The sequence below is a fragment of the Rhipicephalus microplus genome, chromosome X, assembly GCF_043290135.1.
Source record: "Rhipicephalus microplus isolate Deutch F79 chromosome X, USDA_Rmic, whole genome shotgun sequence".
Classification (NCBI taxonomy): domain Eukaryota; kingdom Metazoa; phylum Arthropoda; class Arachnida; order Ixodida; family Ixodidae; genus Rhipicephalus; species Rhipicephalus microplus.
In genome coordinates this window covers 390,812,822-390,837,361 of record NC_134710.1, presented here as the reverse complement: position 1 = coordinate 390,837,361, position 24,540 = coordinate 390,812,822, and the positions used below count along the sequence as shown (strand labels likewise).

The window sequence follows — 24,540 nt, the reverse complement described above, 5'->3', positions numbered from 1 at the left end:
AACTGACATTTAGCTGTGGCCAAAAAATGGGTACAAGCTGCCTGAATAAGCCTGACCTTTGAGATCCTCAATCCCAACAATTATTATTATCACTAAGCCTGCAGCATGACCCTGCCCAAGTCCAAGGAAGGTAGAATAGACTATTATTTTTCAAATCTGAGCTAAGAATTTAGTTCAAAGAGGTGTGAGCGAATCATCCTCGACATTAAATGGACACAAAAGTCAACTATTAAGTCGACGTTGGTTGTTGAAATGATGGCCAAGAAACCCCGTAGTGTTACTTTTGTGCCGAGAAAGGGCCTATTTTGAAATAGAATCACGTTTTAGTCGTCCGCATCGGGTTAGTGCCCTTTAAACTACCCTCCTCAAGAAGTGAACCAACCGGTCCGTCTCACGTCACTGTTGCCGTGCACAACATTGCCCGGCTTTACTGTGCTAGTAGCAGCAGACCGAAAGCAGTGGGAGCCACAGCAGCAAAAACGGCCGTTGATCAATTTCCCTCCATTAGCTCCGAGATTGCAGATGCTTTTGTTTCAACTGCGCCCCGCTAGATGGCACCACCTGTCTCGTGTACCCACGCGAAAATTGAATTTTTAAACCACTCGCGCAATTCGCAATAGTAACGTCCAGCGGTTCCCTTTTCCATGAATCAAACATAAACGAGCTAGCAGCCTTTTATTGAGTCTCTTGATGCACGGAAAGTTCTTCATTTAGTGCAGTTAGATCGATCACTGGTGATTAATTGTTGGCGGTCCGTCTGATGTCATCGGGATCATTTTTAAATGCTTGTGTTCTTCTGCATTTACCTTAATTTATCTATAAGTAGGGCACTGCTGTTGATAATATTGTCATTTTAGGTATTGTCATACATTGAGCTTTCACTCTAATGTAAATTTTTATTTGAGTTTGTGTCTCTTTAAAAAAAAGAAATCAAATCTTTTCGATGCACAGAATAGTCTGTGCCGTGTCGCAAGTCTGCTCAGCCTTCTCACGGCAGAAAAGATGGCGCAATATATGGAGGCAGAAACTCGAGCAGTTCTGAAAACTAATCAACAGGTGTGGGTGTTTCGGTAAGCCACACTGTTAGGGTATGGTATTCTTGGGATTGTCGTTCGGGAGAAGTCTTTGAAAGAAGGGACTTCGCACTTGCAGCCCGTTGTATGCATGACTGCTCTAACCCGTTCGGTGAGGGGCACACCCGTCTAAAGTATCAGAAGGTCCTAAGTCACTTCATGCGTGCGCCGAGAACGCACAGAAGGATAGGTGAGGAAGTGGAAAACATTTTTTTAATAAATCTTTTTTAGTAAAGCTGGCTAAATATTAGGGGTGCACACATTATGTGAGTAAATATGGTATGCTGTCATTTTTCTACTTAGTTTGAACATTGGGCTGGGGCCAATGCTAAGGGTGCCTTGCATACCAGGGTAGTTCAGGTTGCAGGATAATGATAAAAAATACATTGTTTTCCCAGTGTTTAATTGTAATGGCAGCTAGATCAAAGCAGCCACTGAACTCCTACCCTAGCATAGAACAGTACCTGCATATTCGCAACTGAAAAACAACAAACACCACTTGAACAAGGCAGCTGGTGGAAGTTCCATCTTTCAAGAAATCAAGCTCTCCCACTTGAGGATGTTGCTATCAAGCAGCAGAAGCAATGCTGATATTTTCCAAGCCGTACATTTTCTATGTCATTACTATGAAAACTTATAACCACACGCACCAATACTGCGGGTGCCCCCAAGCAGAAAAATTTGTTGAAGGAAGCAGGCCCACAACCAGAGCTTTATCTCCATATTCACAAGCCTAACTTAACCTTATCCTTATGACTTCAGTCAAGCTTAGCCATAAGTCCGCACTTAGCGCGTTTCAAGAACCTACCTTGTACTTATCACGGAACTTTCCTCGTACCTAAGTAAAGTTAAGTTAAGGTAGCCTATGGCCTACCTGCCTTCTGAAACAACATGGGGGGGGGGGGACGACAACTTGCGTATCTTGTTTATTATGTGGTCTGCAATTAGTAAATATCGAACGGCACAGCGTACACGTACACGTCACTGACACGGCGAGTCCTGACCGATGGGTGGGACCTGGTTGAGACCAATGACAAACAGGACATTTTGTGCCGCCCCTGCTTTACAAAAAGTGCCGTGAAGAATCTGCTCGCTATGCTGTTTCTGCAGAAAAATATCCATGGCCGTGAGTTCAATGTGCCATGTCTCATGCAGCTGCTCATCACATCGCGCTTTTATGGAGTTGGCACGTTCCAACTTGGAAGTAACGACCTTGTCAATATCTCGTAGCCGACAATGTCACAAGTATTCAGTCGAGCGGATACCTGCTATGGTTGAAAACACTTCTTATCGTACTGGTAAAACTTCTCGAAGTAGTGCAAATACTTTTCTAGTGTTTTGTTCGGTCATTCACATAATTACAGTGTGTGGTTCGTTGAATTCTATTGTGAGCTGCTTCCACGTTTTTCCTTTTCTCTGAAGGCACACGGCATCCGTCTTGGTACTTGTTCACAGAATCCGTCAGGATGTAGCTACTTTGTCGGTGAAGTTCACTTCAGTGCACCGTTCCATAATCCGTACAACTTCGTAAAAAAAAAAAAGCTGTTATGCTACTCAAATTATGAAATAAATGAAGTGAAATTTAAAAAAAATTGAAAGAAAACAGCAAACGCTGCAGTGAGCCCGATAACACAACCGAATACAACGTAAACATACAAGACGTCGAAACAACAAAAAAAAAAACTGTGTCGACTAGAGTTGCAGCAAAGTGGCCAGACCAAAAATATGTATTTCTTCGAAAACTGAGGGCACCTAAACAAACACTTCTGCTGTTTGCATTTGGCTGCTTCTGTGCTTATTGTTGTTTGATTCTTGCAGTAAGGCTAATTTATTACTGCTTTAGGTAATAATTTGGTAGCAAACATTCACCTACCCTCACGCCCAGGGCCTATACTTAACGAGTTAAGAACGCCTTTCATAAGGTGCCCTTATGACAGGATAAGGAAGGTTCCTGAAATGCACCTTGTAGTTTTCTTACACTTACACTTTCCTCGTCCTTTCGTAAGTATCCTTACCGCCACAACTTAAGATCGGTTCATGAATACGGCGGTTAGGGGCCCATGCAGGCCCACCCCGTATTTGAATGGTAGGGAGTGTTTTACAAGGAATAAAATTGAAAATAGGTGTTTGTAAACAAGTGACCCCCCCCCCACCATTCTCAAAAAATGATATTGCTGGCTACGGGCTTGAAAGGGGTATGTCATGCCGCGTCCGCGTCCAAGTCTACTCCACAGATTTAGGTGGAGCAACTTTTCCTGCTTCACAGAGTGACACGAACTCTCTCTCATGGTGACATTTGACTCCCACTTTTATAATTGTAATTATAAATTGTTACTTATATTATAATTGCAATAAACTCGCTCCCACTCTGCCATTGGAAATTATTGTCAAGTAAAACAACCAGCATGAGAAATCGAAGAGGGCCGTACCATTGCAGGCCAGCAGTGATTTCAACTTTAGATCTAAATAAACAAGTGTGTGAGTGAAACACTTCTGATGCAACAGGCATCATCACTGCAAAGAATTTATGTTTCGTCCTGTCCTTAGTATGGGACAAGCAGAAGGTCAAAGAATGTCCGAAAAATTTTTGAAGGATCTTCTAGTATGCCTCAACAAACCAATAGTGTTTCTTTTTCTGATTAAACTATATTACAGCCTAGTTTTTAAACTAATGAGAATATTTAACCTCTAGTAAGTAGCTGCAAACTATGGAGCCTAGCCCCACTGTTTCCATATCAAAAATATGAGCTGTGAGTAGGTGCCGAGCTTTCTGACACATCTACAAAAGCATAGAATACCGCTCACTATGACAAGCGCCCCATTACAATACACTTGATTTCCCCTATGCATGTCGCAAGGCTTCACGAGTGGAAAAAATTGTGCTACGATTGCTGTGGAAACAAACTATCAACGTGCGGCTCAAAAAGCATCGCTATGCATGCCAGCAGACAGCCATCACAGGCAACCTTTCTATGCACTGCGGAGAATGTGGGTGCAGCCCACTGTTTGAATAAACTACAATTCTGGCCAAATAAAAAAATAAGACAACACGCCACATTTGGGATATATATCAGACAAAAGAAGTGCATGCATCAGTTCCAGCTCCATTGTACCAACCCCCATTGAAATCTAATTCATGATTGATTGATTGATGATTGATATATGGGGTTTAACGTCCCAAAACCACCATATGACTATGAGAGACGCCGTAGTGGAGGGCTCTGGAAATTTCGACCACCTGGGGTTCTTTACCGTTCGCCCAAATCTGAGCACATGGGACAACGAATTAATCAGAAGCCATAAATAGCATTTTAATCAGCATACCTGGATAAGAACTTTGAATCAGCACCACATCTGCTAATTGTAATCACCCTAGGTGTTGCACCTGAAAACCGTGAAGCAAGATCGCAGATTCCCACTCTCTTCGTAAACTGATTTTTCTCTTTCCAGGAAGCCTTCATTCTTCCAAGTTTGTTCAATAAACTTCAGTTGATAGTTTGCGCTTGTACTGTCCACTTCTTTTTCGTCTCCTCCCTAACTTCGTTTTCTGCCGCAATTGTATTGCAATTTTTTCCAGAAACCAAGTAGCCCAACACCTCACTTTGTTAACGTAAGGCTTCACATATTTCTACACAAAATACCCAATCAAAAGCGTTTATTTTTGTATCCTTACAGTAACTGGACTGAAATCTTGCTGAGAAACGGTGCCATTTTGCTAAGAAACTCAGAGAGCAGCACTATCTGAAGCAAAAGGACAGCACTGTTTACATGCCTTCTCATGCACCACTGTGTCTCTAGTCGTAAGTGGTGACTGTGTAGAATATGAAACTAAGGCAGCAGTTTCTTTTTAGAAAGTCATTGAACAAATGCTATCGGAAAAAAGTTCCTCTGGGCAAAGCACCACCATCAGTGCCACAAGAAACAGTAAAGCTGCTACCATTACCTACTTCGCACTGGGAAATGGTCCCACATTTGTTAGTGCCTTTGTCATGTTTTTTTAAAATAACAATTCCAACATTAGTCTTGTGGTTTGTGGCAAATGACTCGATATTTAGGTGATTATAATAGCCATAATGGAAAGCAATAATGCACACCACCAAACAAAGCAGCAAACAGTTGTTGAACTTCTGCAATGTTATACTGAACACAATATATTAGTACTGCTGACTCTACAGACAACATTGAATGTATTACACATATTCAGTACAAAATAAGCTGTTGCAACTGAACCACATTGTAAACTTCCTTCCACTACTGCAATAAAAAAGTTCAGCACCTTTGAAATAAAGCAATGTTTCAAGATTTTTCGTGCTCATCTTACTGCAGCTGAAAATTACAAAAGAATGACTCGTACCTATAGCTAGAATTCTTTTTAACGACCTCACATATAATGTGCTAAATAAGATGCTGTTTTAGGCAAGCTAATTTTAAGTAATTGACACTCATGGCGTGAAATAGGCAAAGAGAAAAAGGTAGCGGCACAGGACACAAGTGCTTGTGTGCTATGCCCCAACATTGTGCCTACACTAGGTTTTTGCAGCAGATGTGAAGAACCGACCACAAACTTTTACGGAACCTGTTTTGTTCAGTGCAACCTAACGATTACAGATCAGAGTGCCTTATCAAAAAATTGCACAGTGGAAAATACCGTGATTCGTTTATAATAAATTTTCTAATCTGCAGATTTCGTTGCACAACTGTAAGATTTGGTTGAGGTCCTCATATGTACGTCTTCATGATGTCTTAATTTATTCAACGAGCCCAAGGGGTAGTTCGTGACTCTTAAAGATATGATCCTGCTCAAATCACAAAGATAATCGTAAGACCTGTCACCAATTTACGGTAGACTCCCAGTGAAGCGAAATCTGTTAAATGGAACTGCTGCTTACATAGAACAACTGCATCCAGCACAATTGGTTTCATACTTAGATTCTCCACACTTGTTTATCTCCCAGTCAAAGAAACTCCCGTTAAATTGAACACATTTTTTGGTCACTTGAGGTTCCGTTTACTGTAGTTCTACTTTTATTTCTACCAGAGTCTAATGACATGTTCTGACCAGTTGTCAGTCCCCTGAAGTAACTAAGCTTGTTTAAGTGACAAAAAAGCCTGTATAATGCTTACGTTTATATTTCTTGAGCTCCTCCCGAAGCTTTTCATTTTCCTTCCGCAAAGACGCATTTTCTTTGTGAAGGCTGCTCACGTCGGTGTTTTGTATTTCTTGAAGCAGCTCCAAATCTTGGCTTGCTTCTTTGTCTGTCTTTCTATAGTAACAAAATGATAGCAAATATTTAAACTGTGATGTAATTTGTTTATAGTGAAGTCATTATTTATATAGTTATTCAAGCACAGGCTAATATATTAGTATGTCTAGGTAATCAGTGAACTTCTTATTTGGAGCAATTTTTCAAATGGCAGATTTTTTTTAGAGATTTTAAGAGAAGGTCATATGGTATTTAGGTTTTCACAAAAAGTTAGATAAAACATTTACATCTATTACAAATATCATGTACGAAATGCTTTCAGTATTATTTCTCTAAACAACGAAAAAAGAACAGTCATACAGGTGTACACTGTGAAATTAGTTCTTCAGTAATTAAGCTTCAACACAAGCACAGCACAGTCAAAAAAAAATCCTCATAATGATAATAGTTTCGGAATTAACATTTTTAAAACAGTACGTAGTTATAACCTTAAAGGGGTTCTGCACAAACCTAGTCTTAACGTTAATATTTCGCATCAATCCTGCAGAATTGGCAGACAACCGCTGTGAAATGCAACAACGCCTCAATGCTAACAAAATGCACAAAACTAAATGGGAGAGCCCAGCTGTGTGTATGCAACTGATAATAAGGTGACCAGCTCCTCCATTAGCTTTCCGAAAAGAACAAAAAGAAAAAAAAGAGAATGGTTGTACAACAGATAGCTGGGCGAGTTGGTATGCATGCAAACTATAACTTTTTTAGCATGCACAAAATACAGAACAACAAAGAGAGAGACGAGCGCTAACCCTCAACTAATTTATGATTTACAGTTCTCTGACAAGTATGACAATGTTTCTTTTGCTAGTGAGTTAGCGTGCTCTTTTAGTCATGTATTGATGCAGCGGCCAGTTTGTTCTATTTACACATTTTCACAGGTTAGTGGTATCAGATATACCACACCTTCTCGGCACTTCATGAACTTTGATTCTTATTTTGTGTCTTTGTGTAAGGTTGTTGGCAAAAAGTTAAAAACGGGGGAAAAACGTACCGTAAAAACCCGCGTATAGCCCGGGGTTTTTTTCTAGATTTTAGGGTGCGAAATTTCGGCCCCGTACTATATGCGGGTCCCAAGAATTTTCGGCCCAAATTCAGTTTCGGTTTCGGCATAGCGCGGTGCTATCATCATCATCAGCTGTCTGCGCGCTTCTGCGCTAGGTAGTGTTAGCGGCGTTAGTCTTAACTGGTCAGTTGGTCAGTGGCCTTTGCTTCAACTTGGTGCCCATAATGACGGCCTCGATTTTGCTCCTGTGATTTTACGCCATGTCAGGGCCGCGCAGGCAGTACTCTGCTGCTTTTAAAAGAAAAGTTATCGCTGCTGCCGAAACCATCGGCAACTGTGCCGCGGAGCGGCAGTTCGGAGTCAACGAACGGAGCATTCGCGGTTGGCGGAAGCAGAAGGAAGCCCTCTTTGCATGCAGCGGCCAGCGAAAAAGTTTCCGCGGACCAAAAAATGGAGCATTTCCTGACGTGGAACGAGAACTCACAGACTTTGTGCGGGAGCAGCGAGCTGCACATCTCGCTGTCAACATCGAGCTGCTACAAGCGAAGGCAAGGGAGATCGCTCGAGACAAAGGCATTCAGCCGGAGGATTTCAAAGCGAGCAAGCATTGGGTGTCTCGCTTCATGCGCCGCGCTGGGTTCTCCCTACGTCGGCGTACGTCGATCTCCCAGAAGCTACCAGAGAGCTACGAAGAGCACCTCGTGGCTTTTCAAAGGTACATAATTGTGTTGCGAAAGGCAGTCCCCTTTCAGCTGGGCCAGATCGGCAACGCGGATCAGACGCCGGTCTACCTGGATATGCCCTCGGCGCTGACGGTGCATCAAAAAGGCTCCAGGCAAGTTATCGTGCGGTCGACTGGAAACGAAAAAACGCGGGTGACTGTAATGTTATCCTGCACGGCTGACGGTCGCAAGCTGCCACCCTACGTGGTGTTCAAACGAAAGACGCTGCCGAAGGGGGAGAAGTTCCCGAAAAATGTCGTCGTCCGCTGCCAGGACAAGGGGTGGATGGACGAATCGTTAGTCCTTGACTGGATAAAGTCCGTGTGGTGTCGACGGCCCGGAGCACTGCTGGGGCTCCCTTCGATGCTTGTGCTCGACGCGTTTCGGTGTCACCTGGCCGACTCCGTAAAGCGACTGCTGCGCGACTCCCGCACCGAGCTCGTCGTCATCCCGGGAGGGATGACATCACAGCTGCAGCCGCTTGATGTGTGCCTTAATAAGCCATTTAAGGACCATGTCAAGCGCCTGTACGTGGAGTGGATGAGGTCCGGAGAACCAGAAGTGACCCCTGCCGGACGGCTGAAACGGGCCTCGCCAGCGATGCTCTGCTCGTGGATAGTCGAGGCTTGGGCCTGCATTCCAGAGGCGCTCGTTTGCCGCGCCTTCAAAAAGTGCTCCATCTCCAACGCGCTTGATGGCACTGAGGATGATGTGCTGTGGGAGAACATTTCCGACAAGGGAGCTTCGGAAGAGAGTGCGTCCGACGACGAGGATGAATGAAATGTCAATAAATGCATTTTTTCCATTTTCCTCGGACTATATTCGGGTGAAAACTTTTTTTCTCACGTTTGCTATCCCCGAATTACACCCCGGACTATATGCGGGTCCGAGCTATATGCGGGTTTTTACGGTAGCTATCCCCTGAAAGAAGAATCAAAGTTCATGAAATGCCGAGGAGGGGTGGTATATCTGATACCCCCTAACCTGTGGAAATGTGTAAATAGGACAGACTGGCCGCTGCATCAATACACGAATGAAAGAGCACACTAACTCACTAGCAAAGAACACATTGTCATACTTGTCAGAGCATTGTAAATCATGCCATTCCATTCATGTGTTTCACGATACAGACATAGTGTTCACACATGGAGATAAACTAACACATGAACTTACGGAAGCCTTCCATAAACAGATGTACAAACAAATGCATCAGTAAACCTTCAGTGGCTCTAACAGATAGGGAGTACAGTTTTTTAAATTCTGCTTAGCCCTCTCTTTTTATGTTTGCCTGTCACATGACTTGCACATGCACTATGCAGGTTCCCAGGTACTTATATGTTTTGTTCCTTTTAAAAATAAATTAGTTGAGAGTTAGCGCTGGTCTCTCTCTTTGTTGTTTTATATTTTGTGTGTGCTAAAAAAATTATAATGTGGAGAAAAGGGCTACTTTCACAATACTGACTAGTACGCTTACAACTAGTGGTCGGCCCGGACGGCGCGTCAACGCCTTGCAACACTCGAGAACAAAAGCCACCGAATACTCCGCGGAAGCCTGAAACTACAAAAGCTCATTCTTTCTAGTGCTCTTCCATGACCAACTGTAAGATCATAGAACAAAACTTTTGAAAAAAAAAAAGACTGGAACAGAAATAAACATGGCTGTGGAGGTTGTTTAATTGCACTTTGACACATTATATTTACAACATGCAAGGTTTAGACGCTTGAAATTGGGTCGCCAATGTAGAAGGCTGCTGAAACCTGAAACTCAAGCTCACCATAACAAGCCAACTTGGAGAAAGACACCTGTGCGAACACTCGCTTTCCACAAGTATCACTGCGCATTGCAAAAGCGTGCCGTGAAAAAGTAAAGCATGTAAAATAAAGCTGCATACACGCGTCCTGCTGCCACTTATCGCTGCAACTGCCGCCCCTCAGTAGCTAGCATATGAAACAGGCTTCAGGGACCAACATAAAATGATGTGCCTTGCCTGTGCTCAATTACACTGCTGGTCATTTCAGCTCTGCTTTCAATAAGCATTGTTTTCTTACCTTTTAATAAAGATTATTCTATAATGTTCACTAGCATAGTTTCCTCACACTATTATGACCTTAAGATGGCATATTATATAGGATTTAATATTGTAAGGGAAAAGAGGATGACTGTAAAATAAAAGGTGAGAGGGTAGTGGGCATTTCATATCAGCATTAGAATTCAATAAACCAATGAAACAAACAGGATTTCAAAGAGACAACTCAACAATCGACTACATTCATACTATCAACCAGGTAATAGACAAATGCTCAGAATACAACCAACCACTACACATGGCCTTCGTATATTACGAGAAAGCGTTTGATTCAGTAGAAATATCGGCAGTCATGCAGACACCGCGGAATCAGGGCGTCGACGAAGCATACATAAGCATCCCGGAAGAAATATACAGGGGATTAACTGCCATCACAGTGCTCTATAAAGAAAGCAACAGAGTACCAATCAAGAAGGGTGTAAGACAGGGGGATACATTCTCGCTAATGCTATTTACCATGTGCTTATAGGAGGTTTTCAGAGGCCTAGAGCGGGTAGAGTTAGGGATAAGAGTTAATGGAGAGTACCTAAGTAACATGTGCTTTGCCGATGACCTTGCATTGCTGAGTAACTCAGGGGACGATGACTGTACGATGACTGTACTAAGGGAATGACTGTACAATAGATAGAAAACAACTTACACTTTATTTAAGGTCTGCCATGGCCTATCTGATATATTCTGCAATGGCTTTATCCATTTGCTGAATTAGCTCGGGACGGTCCTCTGAAATAGGTATTAGAAGTATGAATTTCATGGGAAACAATCCTACTGAGAACTCTATCACCAAACATGCATTGTGGCAATAAAGCTACTGAGTTTGACTGCACTCCCACCAAACTAGTGTCTAACCTGCAGTGTTTAGTAAATAGAATAAATGCGGCAAGGTAAAAAAACAGGCATATTATTTTACCACGTTCACATGTATACCTTTTGCAACTCAATCTCCAGCTGAGTAGGTACAAGCATCCCTAATACTTTTTGACAAATGCGCAGAACACCTACACGTATAACATATTACTAGCAACAAATACACATACCAACATTGTTTTTTTCTGACAGCAGAGCTGTTACAAAGAGAGGTTGAGCCAGCCGTCATTTCTGAAAACTCATCAGGTATGAACCACCGAAAACAAGCTTGTGCCAAGCAGCTTCTAGCACGGCATGACCGCTATGCTGCATATATGTCTACATCGGCTAGATGGGGTGCTGCTTCAATGACGAACGCAGAGAACATCAAAGAAATCTGAATAACGCGAGAAGTCACCTCATTGCGTGTTCACATTGTTAACTATGATTGTAATTTCAAAATATCCTAGGCAGAAGCGTACAAAAACGACTCACGAAATATTAGAAGCACTTTTTATTAGGAAAGCAAGTGAGTAGTACGTAGGCAACATTTCTATTGTGCTGTGCATTGTTGCAATTCAATTCCTTTGTGCCTTGTTTTTTTATCTAAATTGTTTATCGTGACGATGTGCCTGCGCAGCTTGTTAGATGTATAAAGGTGTGAACCTGCCTTCAATAAAATCAGTAGTTAGTGTGCGCCTGTGCTTATTTGTTTATTACTGCATGCTCTGTTTAGTTGCGCTATTCAGGATGGTCTTTAGGTCAAAACACCGACCCTTCTAACAGTAGACTTTTTTATAGCAAAGCATAGCCATGCATATTACAATATAGAAATGGGCTGGGAAAGAAGTGAGTAAGGAGTAATGTAATGGGGAGGAGAAAAGAAGGAAGGGGAGAGGGTACAGCATGATATATCCTTGTATAGAGAAGTTTAGCAAAAGGGTAGAAGAGGGAAGCAAGGACGAGGAGTACTGATGTAGAAGTGAGAGTGTAAACCATAGCATAACCATATACAGTGTAGCATAACCAGGTGTGGTTAAGGAAAGTGAGGGTGAACAGGAATGGAGAAAGAAAAAAAGGAGAGAGTGCAATATATACAGAAATAAAAAATTATGATAGAAAAAAGACGACGTTGAAAGAGATGAAGAAAACAGAATAAGATGATAAAACAACTCAATCTGCGATTCCAGGGTGGTGGCACTTGCTCCGTTGTTTATGCAGATTTCACACGTGGGAACTGGCACTAATATTTTTTAGATAGCAAAAAGGAAAAGATTGCAGGTGATAAACCAACCCTTATATGAACACTAATTTGATTGCTGCACTATTTGAAAGCAATTAAGTAATAAATTATATAAACATTAGACATATTGGATGCCTGTTGGACAAAGGAGCAAAGCACATGCCGTATGAAAGCAACGCAGCCTATAGTATTGAACATCATTCAAGGCCCGACTCATTGTGGACAAGAAAGAGCCACGGCACAAGTCGATAGGCCAGTCTGGCTTAGACACCTGCGGCAGATACCCATTGTACACAAGCCCAAGTAACATTCTCAAGTGGACGTATTAGGTTGCTTAACATTTTTTTGTCCAAGGTGCCGCACACCTAATTTAACTCCTTAATGCCTAAAGTCATCTTTAAATGATTTCACAGTCAAGGTATCTAAATTCCACCTTTAATGCATACTTTTACGTACGTGGCAAAATCTCCACATGCCACGGAAGTGAGGACCTCGCAATAAAAAACGTACTTCAGAACTACGCAACATGTCGTGTGCCATACCTGGAGTGCGTACACACCAAATTAACAAAATTATCGAAGATAGAACTCCCATCTAAAAATAAAGAGCGAAAGTGAGCGCTCTTGCACGTGCTTCGCACTCTCCACCACCAGCTAAAAACAATTGATTCTAGCATACAATACATTATGCAAGATAGCGCTAGATTTTTCATTCTAAAACCTACATTCCCCATGAGTACTTGACAGCTGGCATTAAAGGAGGCACGCATTCCATGACTTGCTTGCTCAAAGTTTTTTGTTATGTTATGAATTCGTGACGTAAGGCAGTAAAGGGTTATACCCGTGCCACACGGGCATATAAAATGACATTTGGTGGCGAAGGCCCTCAGTTCCCGAATGACATTTGTTTTGCCGGCGCTGCAGCCGCTGCTACACGTCTAAAGCGAATGACATTTGACTTGATGATGTCGATCACAGCACCTTCTAAGTGAGCATTGAGTGAATAGCAATAAAAAAATTAAGAAGCATTTACAAGCTTCATACACATCAGATAATCATCAAATGTAGAAATAAGCGTATTACGCTGCCCTAAGTTTTAGTTTCTTGCTTTGTTTTACAACGTTGCAGCCGACCGTAGCAACCTAAGCCAACACTAGTCAGATCCACAGCGTAAATAGAAAATGGCGCCTGTCGCATCGCACCTGTCGCATCTCTCAGAAGAAGATGTTCGCAGAGTTCGTTTTTTCACGGAAGCACTTGTGTGTTTCCGTGCAAAGCATTGTGCTCAAGAGCGAATAATTTTGGTGGAAGATTGATTGGTTGGCGGAAGATTGGAAAGCAAAAAATGAAAACTGATGAAAAAAAGCAGAGAAAGTCACGGAGAAAATGAACTCGATGGCGGTGGCGATGAAAATACCGGTGTTGCATGCTTGTTTGCCAAAGTTTCGCTAAAATTGACAAGCGTTTCATTATCAATACTTTATTTTCTTCGTATAACGTTCAAAGCATCTTTTTAAGACTTTAGTGCAAATAAAAGACGGGAAATTTCATTTTTAGCTCAATATGATTTGTTTTATATACTTTCAGGTAAATCGTACTTCGCGAGCTGTGTCGTCGAGAGTAGGCATTTCTCAGTCAACTGAGTTCTGGCGAAGGCAGTTGGTGGCGAATGGCATTCGAATGGCATTCGGATGAATGCCATTTTGTTCGCCCGTGTGGCATCGTGCGAATGGCAATAAATCTGAAGGCATTCGGAGGTAAATGCCACTTTTTCTGCCCGTGTGGCACGGGTATTACTCACGTTTCAGCTGATGATGTCAACAACAGTGTCTTTTCAAAAAAAAATCTTAGGTTAATAATAAAATAAACATGCATTATACCAACTCCAATCTGCTTTCAGGTATATTGAAATGTGGAAGCAAGCACAATGTGGTGCCATTAGCTTGACTTTGTATCTTTCACAACATTGCAACATATATCACAGCAACTCCAGCCATTGCTCTCACATTGAAGATGTACAATTATGAAGTGAATTTCACTGAAGTGAACCTTAAGAACCACATGGTATTTGTTACAAGTGACGTACAAAATATGTCTGAATCATAGATGCTATTACAAATGTTACACTTGTAGTGTAATAAGCAAAATTTTTGTCAAAAGTACGTATTTCTAAGTTTTAAGTTCTAGCAAAGGATGACAGATGCCATTAAGATGAATGCGATTTGATTAGTCCGTGAGACGCGGCACAAATTACCATAAATCATAAGGCCTCACAATGTTAACGCCATTTTCAGCGCCCGCGGTGTACGTCTTGGTATGGCAAAAGGTAGCCCCTAACAGCTATGAGCTTACGTAAATTCACATTCCTCAGTTGACAGGACAGTATCAGTGTGAAAACGGGCATGTTTGGTCACGATCAGGGCCAATCAAGACCATATTTCTCGCTCACGATTAACAAAGGTCACTGCTACACTGTGCAGATCAATCCAGATCAGTTTCGACGCAGAAGTCAGCCAGATCGCGATGTACATGTGTTGATCATTTTCTCCAATTCGGGCTTGATAGCAATAAAAAGTGCTCATGGGACACCTTAGTTACGCTGAAGAGTAAAGCATGAAGGCCTGACGCAATGCAAAAATCCTAGCAACAGGAAATATTACCGGGGCCAACTTGGTGCGCGGCCGACATTGTAATAATGCCACCAGTTATACCGGGGTCACACGGTCACTTTTGGTCCCGGCGATCACCGATCCACATCAGGCACTGCTACAAGGTCACTTTCAATCGCAGTCTGGCCCGACAGCTATCTGTGTATCAAGATTTGGCTTCCAGGTCGCAACTGGGGTGACATGAGCGCCAAGCTCGATCCAGATAAGATTTGTCCGAGCAGGAGCGACCATGAAAATCCGGTCCAGATCGTGATCAAAACAGCTTGTGTGACATCGCTATTTCTATGATAGAAACCAAAATTCAAGCTTACTTGATATGGCAATCAGCGTAGCCTTAACCCTTTGTCCCGCCACCGAACTTGCACCTGCGATCCTTCGCAGGGACCATCTTCTTCTTTACTCACGACGCGAGTCATTTTAACAACGTCGAAAGTCGTTCTCTTATCCGCATCGCCATCAAAACGTTCCAAGCAGAACTGCACCATTTCTAATATAAAAATAAGTGCAGCAACGCAACAAAACACGTGTGGCGCTAAAACGCTTTTAACCACTCGGAAAGAGGATTGGATTGATCCTGGCTTGGCTTGTGAAGGATATGGCCAGGAAATAAAATAAAAATATGCATATGCAAAAATTACACAACGATGTAATTTTTTTTTAAAGCCAAAAGCTAAGTGCCACAAATGTTGAAACAAAAAAACGTGTGACGAGAATTGACCATATGCGCAAATTTCAAGCTGGCTTTTCTGCAACGTTGTTTTCCAACCAAAAGGTCTCGTTCCCAGACTGCTTTTCTCACTCATTGTGTTTTTGCCTCAATTGCCCCAATCCTTTCTTTTTACGAGCCACGACCTCCTCTATAAACTTACGACCTGCTCACCGGCCCATCCCTACGGAGGCGTATGGAGCTAAAAATTGGCGTGTAGGGACCGGAGGTACCGCCAGATGCCGCCACCACTTACCCCCATAGCAGACGACGCACGACCGTTGTGGTGCACTCGTGTGTGCGCGTTCCTCTCATTGTTCTAGTTTCTAACGCGTGGATCGAGCAATCCACTGATTTAACGTCTCGAAGCAACATTCTTGTTGTGAGAAGCACCGTGGTGGATGGCTTCGGGATGCTCGTTACCGGACCTCAATCTTTGCGCGAGCGCTTTTGCGTCCCCATCTAAGTGCAGGCAAACGAAAGCAATATGCGACACATAACCCAGAGAACGTAAGCCTTATTTCCTCGCTTTATTTTAAGCAGCGGCGCCCCACCTAACCGCTGTCTAGCAGCCGCAAACATAATTCGTTCGTGGGCGAGCCGGTGCGATCTTGCATGTAACAAGTTGAAACTTGAAACCGACGTGTCTACGACGTAAATGAAGACGACATACGGTACGAACGACGCATGCGATAACCCGTGTAAGCTTTATGACCTGAACGTCGCCCTTCAAGCATATCGTTGTCATACTGTGCACGGATGACGACAGAGGGGCGCAGTTGTGCTATCGTCTGGGTGCTTTGGGTCTAGCGAACGTCTAACGATGGAAGCGTGCGACAAATCCGGCGGATTATCGCAACGTTACAGCAATTTCTCGTACATACATATATTATCAGACACAGTTTATTGAAGTTATGGCCTCTGTTCTAGCGTCGCTAGCATTTCCGCGTGTCTCACATCGGCGGTGCGCCCACGCCTTTACTGGAGCATCCACATACAAAGCATTACGAGGCAACAGCTCTAGCGTGCTCAGTTTCCCTCATGGGAATAACATTGTATAGAAACGAGAGTTTTATTTATAATCTAAAGCATGAGTTCTAACTGGCTAAATCCCTTTGCACTGTCCCTATTCTATTCCACGAACTTTTAGCATTAACCCACATGGTATTACCCACCAATAATGTACTATTCCTGATGCTTCAGCTGCCAATTGTTTCGTTCACATCATGCCTGTGATGCATGCTGTACCGACACACATCAAAAGCCTCTGTGGCATGGGATTGAAGAACAAAATTTTATTTCACCTGATGCCTTCACCCTTACAATAAAATGCTTAGAAGTCCCTTATGACCGCTACAAATGTGCATAAATTGCTTGCTCAGTGCTAAAAATTTGAATTTTCCATTTGTAAGTGGCTGTATTCACACTGTAAAATGACAAGAAACAGACAAGTAAGCTTATGGTTCAAACAAATGTTTTATTCCCAGAACAATGGTACACTGCAGCAACAGTAGTAAATAATATGCTTGTCCAAACATTGCTTTTTAAGCATCAGATACCAGTACAGGAAAATCTAATCTGCAACGAAAATGTTGATACCTGCAAAATGCAATTTATTAGTGCACAAAAACATTAACAGTGTGATCAGCAATACCTCTAGTAAAAAAAGTGAGTAGTACAGCCAAGGACATAAAGGAATATATAGACGCACAAACTACCTAGCACCCCTTGCTTTACCTAGAGCCCATCAGCACTCCATCTGCAGTAACTACTGGCAGAACTAAAATTCAGCCCTGCTCAAAGCAAAATACTGCCCTAGGATCCAGTAAACACTGCTTTTGGGACCAGACAAAATTTCCCAGATATCCAACAACTTTCAAATATAATCAATGCAGGGGTGAAATATCCTATGTCATTATCATGACCCGACTATTATGTGTCCACTGCAGGGTAAAGACCTCTCGCAATGATCTCTTGCCCCCGTCTTGCACACGCCGATTCCATTTTATCCCAGTGAACCTCTTGAATTTCATCAAGCAACCTAACTGTTTAACTCGGCTGCGTTAGCCATCCCTCGATATCCACTCCGTTGCTCTCGCTGCATGTTGGTTATAGGTCCTGTGCACTACGTTGCCTGCGCAGCTCTACTTTTTTCTATTAAAGATAGATGTGAGCTACCCCTGTTTATTCTCTGATCCACTCTGCTCTCCACTAAATATTGCAGAATGTCTCAAGATCTCGAATGTATGCCTTAGCTGGAAAAGTGCCCATATTATTCTACTAAACTCTCAGCAATATATTCACGAAGGTTCTTTAAAAAAGGATAAGGAAAGCGCTGCACTTTAATCAATGAAGGAAGCAAGCTGGCTTTAGAAAAGCTTGCCCCACAATTGATTGCATTCATGTGATCAAATCCATAAATTCTGAAACCTTGAAAAATTATGACTAGCAACATGCTGCCATCCCAAAAACAAAGTGTAGAGCCACTGCATTGTACCAGTATAAATATATAGTGCAGAAACTTGGGGGTTAAAGAAAACCGAAAAAGTTAAGATTACGTGGCAAGACAAAAAAAAAGAGAAAAAAGATGAACCCAATATAAAGAATGATACCCAAGTCAGAAGACTAGGAAGTGTGGACCGCACATTCTTGATGTCTTGTTCAGGCATGTCTTGTTTCATAAGGCTAAAATGACACTGGAAAAACAAACTCGCACTCCTATCTGTATTCAAAAGAAGGTCATCAGCCAAGATGTGCATGAGCATACAGCAATTCTATGTGGCTGTTACAAGAAAAAAGAACTTTAAACTTTCAAAACTTTTCGCGACAAAGGCTTCCTGTTGAGGAGCTTTCTCTTTGAATGTGCCTCGGTTAAATTATTGGCATAGTTTGCCAAGAAAGGCCTCATGAATTTTCACAAAATTAAATTCAAGAGAGCTGCTCTGTGTGACACACTATCATTCATAGTGCATGCAAATAAGGAATTTTTAGGGGCGAAGCTCCTTAGGGCGTGGGCTGTGCGTCCCCTGTAGCCTGTATGTAGCCACCTCTAGTTTAGTTCTTGCAGTGTTCACTAGATGGCGGTACCGTCCCCTGTATGTAGCCACCTCTAGTTTAGTTCTTGCAGTGTTCACTAGACGGCGGTACCGTCTCCTGTATGTAGCCACCTCTCGTTTAGTTCTTGTAGTGTTTACTAGATGGTGGTACTTGTAGCTGATGATGAAAAGATGCAAGATGTTATAAACTAGAAAGCGGTACTTGTAGTTGATGAAAGACGCGAGATCTTATAAAATAGGAATGATGTCACATATGGCGCGTGTCATTGGTTGAAGGCAATCGCTCGATTTAGTGCGGCGACGTACGCTAGGGAGAGCGATGTAATAAAATCGAGTGGGCAAAATGTACAGAGGATTCATGGTTTACCAGGTTTACCTCCGGAGCTTCGACCACTCATCATCATTCACTTCGTGGATATGGCGGAATTTTTTAGAAGTGAAGGGAGCACTATGCTTGAAAACTTCTGCAAGGGTTTTTGCCCTTTCACAAGGATCGCAGCTGCTTTAGAGGCTGCACCCTCGAGGACGCTTACAAATCCAACAAATGGCAATGAGGGGTATGAGAGTCCTCCCCTGTCATTTCCTGCAATTAGAGCAGTTGTTGTAGAGCTTGATTTGGGTGCCTGTATTTTCATAAGGCAGCCTTCGCAGCAGATGTTATCCTGGACAGCTCTCACTAGAAAACCAGCTATTAGTGCCAGTGTGCTGGCACGCAAGCTTTGAGTAGGAGGACCTGAGAGAATGAAAGAAAGAATTTAGAGAATGGCAATACAATTAAAATAAGTGATTAAGTAGTAGCATCTATAATTGTGGTACCATCTAAGCAAAGTGCAATAATTTGTAAATGTGTCATACAGTAGCAACCAAGCCCCCCCCCTCCCGAAATTTTGGTGAAGTAGGTGTTTTACCAAAAATAAATAATAAAAATAGGTGTTTTTCTCAAATAGCCAAGGTTTTCAGCAAGTGCCCCCCCCCCCCCCAAAAAAAATTCCTGGCTACGGGCCTGGTTAAGGAACTCATGACTGCGATTTAGAACTTCTCATTTTGATGTAGCTGCACGTCACCTTTCCACACAAGCACTAAAACTTTTGGATCAACTCCTCTGTATCTTCAAAACATGCATCTTATTACTGAAATGTTTGTGAGTGATAGGTATTCGTAAATAATAAATGGTGCAAACCCACTTGGGAAGCGCTCCCATGCTGTAAGGTAAGGGAGCAGAAGCTTCTTAATGTCCTTGTCAGGTGGTGCAGCAGCTGCAGGTTGAGGGGCGAGTTTGGTTGCCTCCCCAATAGAACCTATAACGCTTCCCACATTGCCACTTGGAGATGAATGAATGCAGCCCGTTACTAAGATTTTCTGTAGTGACGACAGTGCTGCGTAGGCATCGGTTTGGTCATTGGAGCCATTTAGCTGTCGTATGGTAGAAAACAGGGATTCCACATCATCACTGGAAAACTTTCCTGTAAGGACAAAATGAAATCCGCACCCAAGAAGATGCCTGGTGCAGAGAACAGTTGACATAGTTGTCACTCTCAGGGCCTCATAAGTTTCTTCTGACAAAAACTCTAGATTGTGTGCTGTACTCTCTTTCCATAAGTCAAAATAGATGAGGCACTCATTTTCAAGCCAGAGGAGCCTGCATGATAAAAGTATGAGCAATGAGATCAGTTAGAAAGTGGCACTTGGCCTACGGACAAACTACAAAGGTTTCAAGCTTACATTTTAATAGCAAAGAATACCTAATACAAAACTGTGCATATAAAGAAAATGGAACCATTCATGTTTTCACACAAATGGAAGATAAATGACAATTAGAAGTAGTTCATGGATACCTTTCGTCATCTGGACCATAGAAGGGCATTCTCAGAGCGTCTCTACTCATCCAGAACAATGAGGTGCTCTTAATGTTGTGGAGAGTAAACCATTTATAAACAAGTTCCATGAACTCAATGGTTGGCAGGGAGTCGTCGAACCCATGGAAACCGAGCTGCTGTGCATGTTTTAGTAAAAACCTGAGCACAGATGTTACCTAGAATAAAATTATAATACAGGTGATTATGAGTGGGATAATTATCACCACATGCTTGGGGTGAAATCATATTTTTCTCTGAGTTTCTTCTAAAATAAACATTTATGCACTCTTTACCTGAGGAGAAAAGATCGCAACAGCCCTGGCAACAGACATCTTCTGAAAATTGCTCGGCCAAAGGTGCTTTTTAGTCAAGCACCTCACAAGCTTGAAAGCACCCGCCTGCTTTTCTTGTATGTCATGCAAGTTCCTGTGACAAAATGAAATGTTAAACTGTCAATTTGTAAGGCATGAAAAAGCTACCAAATTGTACCTCAGGTAGTCTGAAACGATGAGCACTCCAGCATTCCTGAAAACCCTTTTAGTGTCGAGGAACTGATTCCTGACATTTTTTATGATATGACAATAGTCAAACGACAGGAACAGTTGCCTGTCTGGATCGAGAGGGTGCCTGTAAAGGATCAGTGAATACTGTTAGGAGTCTGTGAAAATGTTGACAGGACACATTTGCTTCAACACTCTAATAGCTCATAAATTTATGCACAATTAAAGGAGGTGTAACCTTTAGCGAAAATGTGACTGAGCAATTACTCACGTGACAACAGGGCATATTTGGCCACCAGACAAGCTGGCAAAAAACTTGCAGTTAGTGCTGTGGTTGTCAGCAACCAACCTAACCACTTCAAACCCAGCATCTTCAACTGATTGCATTACTTTCAACGAAAGTTGCTCGAGTTGCTCCCCTGTCAATCCTTTTGTAAAATAATATCCTACAGGCAGCCTGTAATTGTAAAAGCACTAGGCATTAGGTAAAGGACACGGTAATCATTTGAAGGATTGGAAAAAAAATTATCTGCACAGGTTCACATGACATGAAGGGAGAGTAGCCAAATATTTCACATACCTGTAGTGGGTAGACAGTCCTACAAAGACGAAGCAGAGTAGGTGAGTTGCCAGTTGCTCCTCCAGGCTATAGTCTACCTCGGCACCTCCTAGGTCGACAAATCCATGGAGAGCATCGGACTGTTTATGGTACAGTGCAGATTGCTTTAGTGACATTTCGTCCATCACCAGGGACCCACAGCGTGCCTGCAATAATCGCAAAGAACATAGCTCCAGTAATTTTACTCCTGGCAAAAAAGTAAAGGCGAAGAGTAAATAAAGTACCTCCTTAGAGTGCAGTTTCACTTCTGCATGAAGGCGCTGCTTGATGAGAGAGGACACCACCTCTCCAGTGCATGCGCCAATGTATCGCTTGAGGGTACAGCGACTCGGCAAGGTCAAGACACCAATCTCCCGAAGAAGGCGGTACCCGGCTGGTGATTTAGCGTGCAAAAGAACGCATTTGCGCACTGTCTCCTCACGCCATAGCCCTTTCTTTTTGCCCAGAAAAGCAAGCTGCTCTTGAAGGAACAGAGCTTTTTCGTTGCTCTCCTCCACCTTTTGCTGCAAGTATGATATAAGCAGGTAATGAGATTTTTTTTAATGTTCAAAAAGAGATAAGTTCACACCTGGAGGATTTCGACGTTTGTTCTCTTCATCAACAAGGACGCCTTTTTTGCCTCCTGCCTCAGAGTGGAGAGCTCTTCCTGTAGGTGATGCTGCTTTTTCTGAAGCCTTTGACACTTCCGGGTAAGGTTTTGCACTTTCCTCAGGAGATTGGTCATTCGGGACAGTGAAAGCCTAGTCTGCATTCCACGTGGTCTGGTTGCCTTTGATGGACTTGTCTGGCACTGGACAGTTTTGCCATGTTTGGGCATCTGATATGTTTTAGGCAAGCAGAAAGAAGATTCAGGTGCAGGCAAAATTAAAGGCAGAGAGGAGGGTTCACTGCAGGGTTCTGTCAGCATTTCATCCTCCTGATGTGCGGTACTGCTGCCAGCCACACAATTGTCTTCCTGCTCATCAATCTTCTCAGACGGGGACCTATAAGGAGAGGGTATGTCTGGCCTGCAACATTAAGAATTTCGACGTGTTACAGGATGAAGCATGTATTAGAAGAAATTTGGGCGTGGCTAAACAAACACTAATTACACAAAAAAAAGCTTACCTATTTTTCTTTGCTTCTGCATGAGGCTTGTCTGGTGACAGCCCTGGCACAGCACACCTTTTCACAGGCTGTCGCTCTTTTCGGGATGGTTCCTGCATATACCCTGGGTAGCTCGGGAATATTGAAGGTATGGCATCTGGTTTTAGTTTGCGCAGCTTCAGGCCTTCTCTGTAATCTTCTGGCTTGAAATGCAAGCTGCATACCTTGCTGCGGTCGCTCGGCTCCCATGGCTGTTTTCCTGGTCCTACAAATATTGTATTTAAGACCGCACCAGAATTATCAGATAGTAGGCAATCGATTAAGAATTAGCCTTTTAGTAACCTTCACAACGTGACAGAAAAGGATCTCTAGTGTATTCACTAGTTGAATCCCTTACCATTTCAATTTACTAGTAGCTGCATCAGTTCAGGGCAGATCCATTTGCGCCTATTTCCCTTAATTTTGTTATAAAACAACGCCAGCGCAAAACAATAGTGTAATAAATAAAACAAATTTCTCAACAAAGCAACACCGCTGTGCATCAGAGCGGAATAGTTGAAAGTAAGTGCTCTATCCCTGACACGGCCACGTGCACGGAGTCTTGTGGCAACAAAGGACAGTACAACAAAGGAAAAATGTAGCATGGGCTGCAGCCCCTTAGCCAGGAAATTTTTTCGTGGCGGGGGGCACTTGCTGAAAACCTTGACTATTTGAGAAAAACGCCTATTTTTATTATTTATTTTTGGTAAAAACACATAGTTCAACAGAATTACGTGCCCCCCCCCCCCTTTCCCTGGCTGAGGGCCTGATGGGCTGTGTACACGATCGGCGTCCACGAATCCCACAAACAGCACTTGTGTTTCTAGACGCCAGCCAACAACGCTGAGCAGCATACATAGCGCGCAAAAAAGTTTTGAACTGCATTCCACTAGTCAGATCTTGCAGTGCATGCAATACAGCACTTTCACTGCCTTACCTTCAGCCTGTCGAGAGATCTTCTTCAACCACTCCTGTCGAATCTGGTTGACGGGGAACTCGTGAAACGATATCCCAGTTGACCGCCGATCGCTCCACTTGCAAAAAGGAACGCAGCAGTACACCATTGCGGGAATGGTGCTGCTGCTGTCGTTATATAACGCTCCTGACTGCGCAGACTACTGGTGACAAGCGATAGCGGCGATAGCCTTCGAGTGCCACAAGATCATGCGAACGCACGCACGCACCAAGCAGAACAGCGGCTTGGTGGCTGCAGCAGTGGGGGTTAGTTGTGGCGCCAAGGCGTGCTGCGGCACTTTCGAGAACTAAAAAAACTAAACAAGCAAAAGCAAAACCGGCGACACGGGGAGCGGCGGCATGAGCAGGTCGTAAGTTTATAGAGAAGGTCGTGTTACGAGCTACGGCTGCCTTATGGCCTGCCATGCGATCTGCGGTTACACTTTCCAGAACACTGTACTGCGGTTTCATTCGAGGCGGGGCAACTCCATGGGACAACCACGCAGTAAAAATCGTTTTGCCGCACCAACGCATTGGTCGCACTCACGTGCCTTCACTGGAATCGGAGTGGTCAAAGCACAGTGAGCAAGATAAGCAGTCTGAGCACGAGAGCTTTATTTTGTTTGTTTTTCTTATGGTTGGAAAACAACCTAGCAGGAAAGTTGCCTAGCAGATTTCTGAAAATGGTCAATTAAATAAAAATATGTTCTGTCCTTTTATTTTTCCAGGAGTGGGGAGTTAGAAGTGCTATTCACAAATAGCCAGTTAAAATGAAACACGTAGCACAGATTGAGATGACGTAAACGCAGGTTTAAAAGCGC

The 24,540-nt window shown here is 43.0% G+C and overlaps 2 protein-coding genes across 6 annotated transcripts in view; both read right to left on the bottom strand.

Annotated features, from left to right (window-relative positions):
- LOC142761716 (uncharacterized) overlaps nt 1-24,540 on the bottom strand; it is a 56,969-nt gene that overhangs the window by 10,087 nt on the left and 22,342 nt on the right. The window contains exons 1-3 of one of the 5 annotated variants that reach the window (XM_075880134.1): nt 15,215-15,912; nt 10,787-10,869; nt 6,198-6,337 (exon numbers count right to left, since the gene is read on the bottom strand). Coding sequence is in view for 2 of the 5 variants with exons in the window: in XM_075880135.1 (XP_075736250.1) it covers nt 6,230-6,337 (108 nt within the window). In the remaining 3 variants the exon portion in view is untranslated. Of the gene's footprint in view, nt 1-6,197; nt 6,338-8,691; nt 10,870-15,214; nt 15,913-24,540 lie in introns of those variants that run through there. The other 4 variants (XM_075880132.1, XM_075880133.1, XM_075880135.1 and 1 more) reach the window with 4 other exon arrangements.
- LOC119170829 (uncharacterized) lies at nt 17,067-23,844 on the bottom strand. The gene is made up of 10 exons (XM_075880138.1): nt 23,703-23,844; nt 22,748-22,991; nt 22,209-22,647; nt 21,865-22,143; nt 21,602-21,786; nt 21,293-21,478; nt 21,011-21,148; nt 20,815-20,947; nt 20,501-20,697; nt 17,067-20,304 (listed from the first exon to the last, which is right to left on the bottom strand). The coding sequence occupies exons 1-10, from the start codon at nt 23,827-23,829 to the stop codon at nt 19,776-19,778; spliced, it is 2,457 nt and encodes an 818-aa protein (XP_075736253.1). The 5' UTR covers nt 23,830-23,844; the 3' UTR covers nt 17,067-19,775.